The sequence below is a fragment of the Pholcus phalangioides genome, unplaced genomic scaffold, assembly GCF_987345545.1.
Source record: "Pholcus phalangioides strain wild (caught in Gottingen) unplaced genomic scaffold, Ppha-v1.0 ptg000022l_1, whole genome shotgun sequence".
NCBI classification, from domain to species: Eukaryota; Metazoa; Arthropoda; class Arachnida; order Araneae; family Pholcidae; genus Pholcus; species Pholcus phalangioides.
The window spans coordinates 40323942-40336478 of record NW_028301615.1 but is presented as its reverse complement, the minus strand read 5'-3'; the positions used below and the strand labels follow the sequence as shown (position 1 = coordinate 40336478).

General features: G+C 34.4%; 1 protein-coding gene across 5 annotated transcripts in view; it reads left to right on the top strand.

The window, feature by feature from the left end:
- The window catches only part of ctrip (E3 ubiquitin-protein ligase ctrip), a 220630-nt gene that overhangs the window by 130491 nt on the left and 77602 nt on the right, over positions 1-12537 (top strand). For all 5 annotated transcript variants that reach the window (XM_089249354.1, XM_089249352.1, XM_089249353.1 and 2 more), the window contains 8 exons: positions 3244-3464; positions 4529-4612; positions 7760-7855; positions 8056-8243; positions 8866-8961; positions 9067-9159; positions 9521-9805; positions 9991-10102. In XM_089249354.1, the coding sequence (XP_089105480.1) occupies positions 3244-3464; positions 4529-4612; positions 7760-7855; positions 8056-8243; positions 8866-8961; positions 9067-9159; positions 9521-9805; positions 9991-10102 (1175 nt within the window). The remainder of the gene's footprint in view (positions 1-3243; positions 3465-4528; positions 4613-7759; positions 7856-8055; positions 8244-8865; positions 8962-9066; positions 9160-9520; positions 9806-9990; positions 10103-12537) is intronic.

Below are 12537 nucleotides of genomic sequence, written 5' to 3'. Positions count from 1 at the left end.
ACGACACAAAGCTTTATGCCTCGCCTGGGCCCGACAACACCAACATTGGACTGTTGAGGACTGGAAACACGTTGCTCTGACGTCTGACGAGTCTTGGTTCCAATTGCTTCGAGCTGATGGACGTGTACGGGTATGGAGACAACCTCATGAATCCATGGACACCTACATGTCAACAGGGGACTGTTCAAGCTGGTGGAGGCTCTGTGATGGTATGGGGCGTGTGCAGTTGGCGTGATATGGGACGTCTAGATACGACTCTGACTGGTGACAGGTACGTAAGCATTCTGTCTGATCACCTGCACCCATTCATGTCCATTGTGCATTCCGACGGACTTGGACAATTTCAGCATGACAATGCGACACCCCACACGTCCAGAATTGCTACAAAGTGGCTCCAGGAACACTCTTCTGACTTTAGACACTTCCGCTGGCCGCCAAAATCCCCAGACATGGACATTATTGAACATATCTGGGATGCCTTGCAACGTGCTGTTCAGAAGAGATCTCCACCCCCCTCTTACTTCTACGGATTTATGGACAGCCCTGCAGGATTCATGGTGTCAATTACCTCTAGCACTACTTCAGACATTAGTCGAGTCCATGCCACGTCATGTTGCGGCACTTCTGCGGGCTCGCGGGGGCCCTACATGATATTAGGCAGGTGTAGCAGTTTTTTTGGCTCTTCAGTGTACATTGATACTGTTGGTATCTTGAGAAATAGAATTGTGAATCTGATAAACTTAAAGAAACTAAAAATTGAAGTAAGGGTTTTTCAAATATAATTGAATTTATTCATTTTCACACACACATACAGAAAGATTTAAAATTAATTTTTTTAACCTTACATTAACATCCGCTATTAGAAGTCCATGGCGAAAGTAGCTGCACATGCATGAATTTTAGCAAGATAACAAACTGAAATCCTGATAATTATAAACAGTTTTTCCCATAGAAGAGTTGATCCACTTTGCCCAAAAATATGTAGAAGACACCAACTAATAAGGCAAATACACAAAAAATAATATAAGTCCTAATGCATTTCAACACCAATGGGTGCCGTCTTCAGAGGAAAAATTTAACAACTAGTTTTGCTGACCGAGTTTCCCATTTGGGTTGAATGCCAAATCTTCATGCTCGGTTGCTCAGCGGAAGAAGTATGTCTGTACTTCTTCATCAGACGTACTTCCCATGTTGTGATACAAGTCTGTTTCATACTTTGCAAAAGTGATAAAAATTCCCAAATGGTAACATTACTCGCGATTCCAATGTCTTAAATTGGATCTGTTGGGTACTTCACATTGAAATATTACATTGTGTACAATTATAGTAAACCTCATTATAACTGACTAATTTCGGCAAAAGTCTGGTTCATAACAAATAATTCTTATGGGGGAGGGAATAATGCAACAAGGTGTAAATCAATAAAAGGACAATAGTTGACTATAAAAAATTACATATATCAATGTGTGTTAAATATAAAACTGCCTTCTGCGTAGATTAAATTTGAAAAAAAAAAAAAGTGTATGCATGGGGTGATGCTGCCACCTTTAAGACAAAAACAGTTTTTTTCCCGGACTTTGAAGTCACTGAAAAATATTTTTTAATATTTAAACACAATAAATCATTTCTATACCTTTTATTTGAAAAAAAAACTTTTATAATTTAGATATATAAAGAAGAAAAAGTTTGTGCAAAGTGGCGGATTTGTCTCATAGAGTGGGGCAATTCTGCCATGACCTTGGGATAATTCTGCCATATGCTAAATCTATTAGATGTAGTGGTTTTTTTAAATTAATGTTACACATAAGTATACAGTGCATAAAATGTATGTTTATTACAAATAAAAAAAAAGTTACATTTATAGAGCCCACAGCAATTAGTTTAAATTCAGAGTTAGTTGTCAAGGAGGTAGCAATATTAATGTGGTTTATCAAGTCATAATAAAAAGTGAATGTGTTTATGGGCGTGTGCAAAAATCACAAATGTAATTTTTTTTTTGACTGTCGTATCCACTGTATTTAAAATGAGCTCACTTTGAGCGCATAATGTGGCGGTACCAAAGTTTATTATCAAACTAACTCTCCACAAATCATTCACATTTCAATATCAGGATTAAATAAACCAAAAGCATCTTCTTTACCGTCACATAGGGTTTTCTCAATATCTTCTGACTATGGCAACGACTGATCAAAGTTTGGCCTCCCCCTTCCATAATTCGTAGCTTCTTTTTTTAAGGTTCTTATACTACAATTTATTGACTTTTGCGATGATTTCGGTTTTTTTTTTCAGTTTGAACTTTGTCTATTTTCACCCGTTTTTCTTATTTTTGTCTGTCTTATTATTGACCTTATTTTTCTTGGATGCTCTGTTTCTTTTAATTCCCTTTTCACTTTGGTGTCTTTTTGTAATTTACTGTCTTCAAGAACTGACTTCATAGGTGAAGATGTTAAAATATAACTGAGTGCTATTTCCTATCTTTACCAGTTTTGGGTCCAGGGACTTTAGCTGGCACTGGTGAGAGTTCTTCCATTTTTATTTTTCGGAAGATACGCCTGGTCGAGGATTAGTATACAAGTCTTCTGATACTGAAGGAGTTGTACTGGTTACTGTGAAATCTGCCGTTTCAGAAGCAGCACGTTCTCATCCTTGATAACTACTGGGTGGATTAGGGCATTACTACCACATGGCGTAATTGTCCCACATAGGAGTGGCAGAATTACCCCATTATGATATTTTAGTTCGGACCCTACAGCTGACAAAGGACCGGATGAAAACAAATGACTAGTACCAACAAATTTTGTACCAAGTACCTGATAATATGCACTATTTGTTTATATTCTAGCAAAACTGAAAAGCACTTACCTTTGTACAAATGTCAAAAGTTGAACAAATAGTGAAAACTATAGAACAATGAGGAAAATTTACTTACTTGCAAATAGCACACACACTAGATGTAACAGGTGCCATGGCGGTCCTGACTGAAGCTTCCTGCGTCTCAGCACCTAGCAACAACACGAGAGCCAGTAGAATGGGGTGGCAGATTTGTACCACTCTCCCCTACACTGTATAAATCTAAATTTTTCTGGCTGGTGAGTGGTATGACTCATGCAGCACTTTCAGGTTTGTCAACTGTATTTTAAATTTGTGTGAATAAAATACAAAACCTTGTTAAAGATTTTTAAAAGTAACTTGTAGTTCATATATAATTTGAATTTTGAGAAACATGGTAATATTTTTTTGTAGTAGTCGGCGTTCAGCTCGAGTGACAAAGCTTCCTGCTCAGGGGACATCTAGTGGAAGTGCTGCAGCCACATCGGGTTCCACCGGAGCAGTGGGAGTGAGCCGCCAAGCAAGAGGAAGAAGTGGTATGTCAGGCACTGATACTGGCCAAGAAGGTACATCAAATAACAGCTTCAGTGCAGAGAACAATTTAGCTCAAGATGGTGCCACCAGCAGTACACCCGGTAAGCTTATTGATAGCTTGTGAGCAAAACACTTTTCTTTGTTTTGTCAAAGAATAAGTGTAGGCTTTATCTCTCACTTCATATAATTTTACTCTTGCATGGGTTTGAAAAGTTCATTTTAGAAACTCCAACCTGTAAAATTTTGCTTGGAGTTTAATGTTGAACTTGAAGTTCATATCGTAATGACTGTGCAATATGATAGTATTTTTATTAAAGTGTTTTATGAAACAAGTTTAAAGGTAGTCAACTATGAATCTGTCTTGCAATCAATATATTTGAACTAAACAATTTGCTGAAAAGAAGGAAGATGAATCTTGTATCCAAACTGTTATTGTAACTTTTTCTCAAGTTTGAGAGCCTAAAATGATATTCACCAAATGAAAGAATCTTGTAAAGCAGTATTGATATAATGAATGTCTTTTCAAGTAATCCAAGTTAAAAAAGAAGGCCTCAACTTTCAAGCAAATATTTTTTTTAATGAGGAGTAAACAAAAAGCTATGACACAAAAACTGACATTTTGAGCAAGTTAAAGCTGCGTGATTGTGATGTCTGTTTCATGCTCTATAATTGTTTTCAAAGTTTGACCACTTGTATTCGGCATAACATACTCTATACCAGCAGTTTCTCAACTGGTGCTCTGCGGAGCCCTTAGGGCTCCTTGTGCACTCTTCAGGGCCTCCGCAGCCCCTCTGGGAAAATAAAAAAAATCAGTAAAATTTGAAAAAATGTAAATATTTTTAAATAGTCAAAATAAATCAGTAACTGATGAATAATTTAAAAATTGATCCGTGGGGCTCCACCATAGAATTTTTTTTACTAAAAACGGCTCCAAGTCAAAAGGTTGAGAACCGCTGCTCTATACCATTCTAATTGATTTTGGCACTAGTATTAATATTTCGGGCATGGTGAATGAATCTTCATTATTTCGAATAAGTAAGCCAGTTTTAATGGTCAGTAACTTCTATAAATGAACTTGGATCTGTGAATTGAAATACTATATAGTATTCTGACTGACAAAATTTAAGTCAATGTAATAATTCATTTGCTTTCTTTTTTTTTTCAGCACCTAGTGGAATGAACATTGCTGCAACTATGGCTGCAATAAATGACAGTGAGTCTGATGATAATGAAATGGGACGCTTACAAGGTATTGTCTTTCAATCAATGACGTGTGTTATAAATTTAATTTTGGGGGAGTAAAAGTCCTTTTCCAGTTGATTCTGTTGAATACTTTGACTCCCGGTTACTTAGCGGATAAAATTTACATCAAAATCAGATGCAGTGGTCAGAATGAAGCTAAATTCCTCTATGTAAGTGTGAAGCAACATTCTAATTTTTTTCTTGTGAAAAACAAAGTTATTTGGTCTATTTAAATTTTTTTGAGAATTCCACAGAAAATCAACATGAGCAACAGTGTAAATAATAAATCGTTGTCCAATATATTTTTTATGAATGTATGAACCGTTGAAAAAAGTGAGTAAACCAAGATGATTTTGCAAAACTTGCAGGTTACATCATCCTACTTGAACTTCATCAAAATTTTAATTTATTCCTTTTTGCCAGCAATGTGAAGCGATTGTTTTGTTATTAGTACTTAACACAACAAGGATGTCCACTTTTTTCCTGTTTTTACATTATTCCTAATGACCTGGAAAAACGAAAATTAGCTAGGGAAAATGTAGAATATTTGATAGAAGTCTGAGAAAAACAAACTCATGAAAAACATTTTTGGGGGTTAAAATTTTGAGTTTTTCTTCAGGCATTTTTTGGTCAGGGAAATGAACCAGCAGTGTTTGCTGGGAACCCAGTCTTATGGGTCACCATAAGTATAGGTTATAATATAACCTATGTAACTTAAGTGACTATCAACAACATTATAATACAATAAATACCCATTGTTTTTAATATGTAGTATAGAATATTTATTGAGTGTGAAATTTAAATCCCAGTTCCATTACCAGAGATTATGGTAATCTGACCTTATAATGAACACCAATATAATCAAGTTTTTACCCATGTGAACCTTACATTTCATATAATTTGCCTATGTTATCAAGGAAACATTTTATTTTCTGGATATTATGCTGAGGTGAACTCGGAAAGAAAAGTAATCTTGTCTCCGCTGGTACTCGAACCCAGGCCCTCTTGCATACCTAAAAGATTACTTTTCTTTCTGAGTTCACCTCAGCATAATATCCAGAAAATAAAATGTTTCCTTGATATCTTGGGCTAAGAAAAAGCCACCTATCTCTCTGCCTATGTTATGTTTGATAGCTAATAATGAGTAACTAATGCAGAGTTGCCAACTGCTACAGATTGTCCGTAGTTTCTACGGACGGCCGCGATAAGCTATGGAGCTATGGGACTCTCTCAATACTGCGGAAGTAGATTTTTAAAAAATCGGGTCTTTTAGTTACCTGCAGTGTTTTCCTTTTTTTAAATTGCATCAATCTTTACCATAACGATGAATATGGATGCGCATGTGAGTTCGAATGAAGACAAACTCTGCGCTTATCTGTTTTGTCTGTGCATGGAAGGCAATCTGTAAAGCTGCGTCTAAATCCACCACTCTACTCAAACGTGCAAAAGCCTGTTTCTCTCAAAACCGTCCGATGCCGTGGGCTAAAAACAGGTTTTTCAGTGGTTCAGCACGGCAAGTCTGTACCAGATTTATTTGCATAGTGTATGATTGTGTGTGTGTGTGTGTGTGTGTGAGCTTAAGGAACTTATATCGGAAAGAATATTTCATCGTAGGGGCTCTGATACGAAGAAAACGGGGAAGGGTGTTCTGGGGTTGCTAGGTGTCCATATACACGGCCCCAAGGGTGTGTGCAAGGGTATTGCATTGAATATTCATGAATTATCAAGGGACTCTGAGTGACCTCGTAAAGTTTCTTCGGAGGACGGGTGGTTCATGTGGCCTGAGCTTTCTAGATTCTAATGCCAATGATTTGCTGTATTTAATGAACTTTCAATTAAAATTTTTAAAATTTTGTACTATGATTATGTTGTCCTAAGGGGTTCCCCACCCGCCTATTGGCAAAGTTGAACATTCATCACTACTGACAAGCTTTAAGCCAATGTTGGCATGTCTGCGAATGTAAAGAAGCATGCATGCAGTGAAAGTTTTCACTGGCTTTTGATTGTTATTGTCATTTAGTTCTTTTTGATCTGATCTACAAATATTTCTGATTTGCAAATAAATGCATGCTTGCTACAACACATTATTAAAATTTGTATCTTTTTTTCATTTTTGTAATATATTAGCTTTGTTTTGGCTTTATGAAACTTTTCATATGTGTCATATGTTTCTGGTCAATGTGCATTATTGTGAACTTGTGCCTTTCTTTTTTAAATGATTTTACTAGCAGTGAACCTTGCTGAACAGAATAAACACCCCTCACCCCCCAATAACCTAACCTACTTATTATTTAGATTCTGATGTTGGTTTTGATGCTGTTATTGTGTATTAAAAGTTTTTGGCTGTCCTAGTGTAAAACATTATGCATTGTTTAAAAAAAACTAAAGCTCTCCTATGCAGCTAATTCAAATAAGTTAGGCATCTGTGACATACAGTATGGAAACATGTGGCATCATTTCTCAAACACAAAATATGCATAACTGGTCTCGTAAAATACGCTAAAGCCATTTATTTGCACACAACACTTTCCGACATGTACCAGTTCAACAATAATAATTTTGCGAAAGAATATTTTAAAGATGTGATTTAGCAGTAATTAGATAAAATAATGTTGTGAGGTGCTGAAGCAATTGAGTATAACAAACGCTGCAAAATACTTAAGAGAAAAATATAAAAATATTTTAAGGTAAAAGAATCCAATGTGAAATGGTGCCAAAGGTGAGTGAAAGAGAGATGAGGAAACATTTTTATTCCTTTATTTTATATAGGGATTATGAGACTATTAAACTGCTTTGTTATTTTGTAAACACTAGTTTAACACACAAACAATGAGTGTCATGCATATACAAAATAGATATTTAATTTTGTCTAAATGCATTTTGGTATGGATAAAATTAATTTCTTGTATAATGAATATTTTTTCTGATTTCTTTAATTGTTCCATAACCTTTGTACAATTTATTTTGATTTTCAGAAAAATGTTCAGTGTGAATCTGGTCATACACATGATAATATTGTATGTGTTGAGAATGGATAGCTCTTATTAAGAATACAATTTATTTGTTATTTACTGTTTGTGGTTTTTTTATACATTTTAAATTGATTGTTTGTGAAGCCATTTTTCCCATAATACAATATGCGTATGGTTTTTAGCACTTCTAGAAGCCCGTGGTCTTCCCCCTCATCTTTTTGGTGCACTTGGTCCTCGTATGCAGCATTTTCTGCACAGATCTATTGGAAGCAGTGCCAGTAAGTATCTCTTTATATGAGGCACTGCTGGCAATATTGCAAGCATGTTGAATCAAATTATGTGTTGGTGTACGTCATTTTGTGGGATTTTTCCCCCCTTCAGATGTTAATGTAATTTTTTTTTGCGTAAAAACATTTTATTTTTCATTTGAAAAATATGTATATTTTGTGTCAATTCATTCGTTTAAATATTTTTCCAGGCAATCGTGCTCACCAGTTACTTCAGGGACTCCAGGCTGCAGGTGATGAAGGACAACAGCTCCAAGCAGTCATGGAGATGTGCCAACTTCTTGTCATGGGTAATGAAGACACTTTATCTGGATTTCCTGTGAAACAAGTGGTTCCAGTTCTTATCAGCCTTCTGTCCATGGAGCATAATTTTGATATGGTAGGCTCATTGCTTCCATTTTTTTTTTTTCAAAGCCTTTGATTCTTATTCAAATAGTGCCCCAGAACAAATACTGGATTTAAATTGTGATTAATTTTTTCCTCTATGTGTGAGCAGCACCACAGTTGCGGCATGCAATACACACATAGTGTTTATTATAAATGTAGGAATACACCAGGGTTTAAGCTACCGTCACATTTTTTGCAAAATGTGAAAGAAAATTATAGAATGCGCAAAAAGTAGCAGCCACTTTTGCAAAAATGCGTACAGTAGGTACGCAACGAGACGTCCAACCATCAAACATTACATTAGCATTGCAGCATTTTGCTAAAGCTTTTCCCCCATTTTAGCTTTTTTACGAAAGGAATTTTTTATCCAGCTTAAACCCTGGAATACACCAATGCGGGTTTTTGCATATTGTGATGCTGTTTATGAAAAATAATGGGAAACAATTTTTGCTTCTAGGATGCCTTTATAATATTTAATTTTGTATATTGTTACTACTTCCCCTCCCCTCGAAACTAATGCTCAAAGCTCTTTGAAAAAAAATCTGTTGCTAAAGATTTATTATCTTGCATATTAATATAGATTAATATAAAATTGGTTTTTTTTTAAATCACAGATGAATCATGCAGTCAGAGCCCTCACATACATGATGGAATCTCTTCCGCGATCGTCAGCTGTTGTTGTTGAAGCAATTCCAGTATTTCTTGAAAAGGTTTTTTTTTATTTCTAATTTTTTTAATGTTGAATATTATATAGCCTTCTCTTCCCCTCCCAGTATTCTCATTGATTTTTTTTTTTTTTCTGTTCCATGCTTCAGCTTCAAGTTATTCAGTGTATGGATGTTGCAGAACAGTCACTTACTGCCTTGGAAATACTTTCAAGAAGGCACAGCAAAGCTATATTGCATGCGGTAAAAATTTTTGGTTTTTATATTTTTTTCCCTGAAATTATCAAAATAGATTTAAAATTTGCTTATTTTGGTTGCAATTAATTTTTAGAATTTACAAAAACTGGTATATGTATTGCTTATTTGTATAAAGTGAGATTGAGATTTATGCATTTTTTCCCCCTATAGCTTTGAAAAATCAAAAGTTGGAAGTTAATTGATACTTTAATACTTTTTAAAGTTCATCATAACTCTTGAGCTAATGTTTATGCTTAGCTAAATTTTTGATACTATTAATATGTATTGTGACTAAATTTTCAAAATTCCATGTCTCCCAATCGCTTGTATTTTAATTGTGTATGTAATTTTTTCCCCTTATCTTTAGAGAGGAGTTGCAGCTTGTCTTATGTATTTGGACTTCTTTTCCATAAATGCACAACGAGCTGCTCTATCAATAACTGCCAATTGTTGCCAAAACTTAGTACTTGATGAGTTCAATCTCATACAAGACTCTTTACCATTATTGAGTGCAAGACTGACTCATCAAGATAAGAAGTCTGTTGAAAGCGTGTGCTTAGCATTTTCCAGGTTAATGGATTGTTTCCAAAATGACCCTAAGTGCTTGATGGAGATTGCTGGACATGGTCTGTTGACCAATATCCAACAGCTGGTATGTGTAATTTTGAGGTTTAGCTCATTTTCTCAATTTTTCTTCTTTGCGCTAGCAAATTTCCAAAATGTTCCTATTTCATTTTGTAAAACAGGGAATCGTATTCAAGATACAGATTTGAACTTTTCATATTTGAGGTCATAAAGTTGTTTGCTGTCACCACCTTATACTTCATTTTTTTTTAGTTGGTTGTCACTCCGCCAGTTATTAGTTCCGGAACATTCGTAACTGTTATCAGAATGTTAGCTGTGATGTGTGCTAGCTGTCCAGAATTAGCTGTTCTTCTACTGAAGCAAAGTAAGTTGAATATTTGTATTTGAAAAAAAAACGTGAAAGGTGTGTAAAAAGTGAAGACGCATTGTAATTAATGGGCAACTGTAGAAAACACTCTTTAGAGAGATTTTTGTACATAATAAGCAATATTTAAATCTCAATTTTTTTTTTTTTTTTTTTTTTCTCACATGTATAATGTCTAAAGCTCTCGTATTCTGTGACAATCTAATCCAGATTGTCGCTATGCAAGGTATTTTGCATCTTATTTTACTTCAGGGTCATTCCATTCCCAGGGCTCTCACTCGTCCTACTTTTAGGTAAAATGTCCTACTTTTGTCCTACTTTCTCGGTTTTGTCTTACTTTTTTACCAAATCTTATCAACAAAATTTGTGTAATTGATTTTAATTGAGCAGGAAATCCTTGATATATTGCCAAATATTACAAATGTTGAAGAATGCAATTAATGATTCTGCCAAAGCAGAAATTTTATCATTTTTAAAGTTATTTGGGGGGGGGGGGGTGTATGTGGACCAGTTGGTTGATTTAATTTTTCATTTGCTTAGTTTGAGGGTTCAACAAGTATAGTAGTCATTAAAACTTCTTGATTGATTTTAATTGAGCAGGAAATCCTTGATATATTGCCAAATATTACAAATGTTGAAGAATGCAATTAATGATTCTGCCAAAGCAGAAATTTTATCATTTTTAAGGTTATTTGGGGGGGGGTGTATGTGGACCAGTTGGTTGATTTAATTTTTCATTTGCTTAGTTTGAGGGTTCAACAAGTATAGTAGTCATTAAAACTTCTGTCTGGATGGAAAAAATAACTTTGTATTTATTACTTCATGGTCTTGGACAGTAACTAACATTCATCATTCAAAATTATGGTGCAAATAGATGAAACAACAGTTTGTATTTCAAAGCAGTTGAATATATAGGCTTATTCTAGGTTTGGTGATTCTGATGCTACCTAATAGCATTCAGTGGTCTTCTGTATTTTTAAGGCATGAAGAGGCATAAACGATATTTACAGTGCTCGGCAAAGAGCTAGAAATGGAAGTGCTTCATTTGTCAAAAATGATTACACTGGCATTGAAAAGTAAAATTTGAACAAATCCCTTTAAAAAATGATGGACAACGCAGTAAACAGGTAACACCTTGCCTTATTTACATCGGATCTTGTAATCTACACATTTTGCACTGTGCTTGTGAAAGTGGTCTCGAAGGAGCGTCATTCTTAAAAAACGTACGTCTTCAAAATTTGCTGTGCCTTGTCGAAGAGAGTTGACAAACTCTGCACTTTAGAAGATTCCAAAAAAAAGAATAATATATATGAGGAGAGACAGCAAAGAATTATCTGTGGTTGCTAGTACACTGTTTTGGCCAAAAATTGGTTTTGTAACCAAGTCATTTATCATTTTGCTTTGGCGTGAGTCAATCTTATAGGAAACTGAAATAGTACTATGAAAAAAAAAAATCAAAATTTGAATATTTTTTTTTTTTTTTTTGCCAAAAAAAAATTTTTTTTAGGGATTTTTTTCCATTATGCTATGATTATGCTGTCTAAGTGGGCTACCCTCCACCATCCTACTTTTTATTCCTGCGTTTTCCTACTTTTCCTCATTTTTTGAGTGAGAGCCCTGTATTTCAAATCACCTGGCAAAATGCCAAAATGGAACCCAGTCTCAGATTTCAATGATTTTTTTTTTATTAGTTGCTTTTACCATCCTTATTAACCGTGTGAAATATTATTTGCATGTCTCTAAAACTTTTTGAGAAAAAAAATATCGAAATTTATCAAAAAATGATGCAGATGACTTACCCGAGGCTCAATTTTTAAGTAGCATTGTTTGAGAAAATAAATCCTAACTTTTTCAATTTTCAATATATTCTAGTGAAATCTAGTAAAGTGTTCACAAAAACATACAGAATATGAATTAAAAATAACTCATACACTTACATTTGAAATTTACATGCAAAAAAATTATGTAAACTTTGTTTTTGTGGAATTTTTAAAAAATACAATTTTTCAAACGTATTTTTAGACCAAAACAAATTTTATTTTAAATTTCTCCTAAATATATGAAGTAAAAGACAGGAGAAAAAAAATAATAAATATATACATTAACTGTGAAAAAACCATTCTGGCTCGCAACACAAAAATCATAGAAATAAGACTGGATCTCTCAAATCATTCAACTAGATACTGAAATGCAACCCATCATCCCAGATTCCAATTATTATATTTTGTTTATTTCTTCTACCATCCTTGTTGACCATGCAAAATTTCATGTACATATCTCAAACTTTTTTGAAGGCTAACCCCATTCAAGCAATATTATTTGTGGAAATATATCATAACTTTGCAGATTTTCAATACATTCAAATGAAATTTTCATTAAAATGCTTGCCAAAAATGCAAATTATGACTAGTGAAGAAAATTTAAACCTTTTGCAT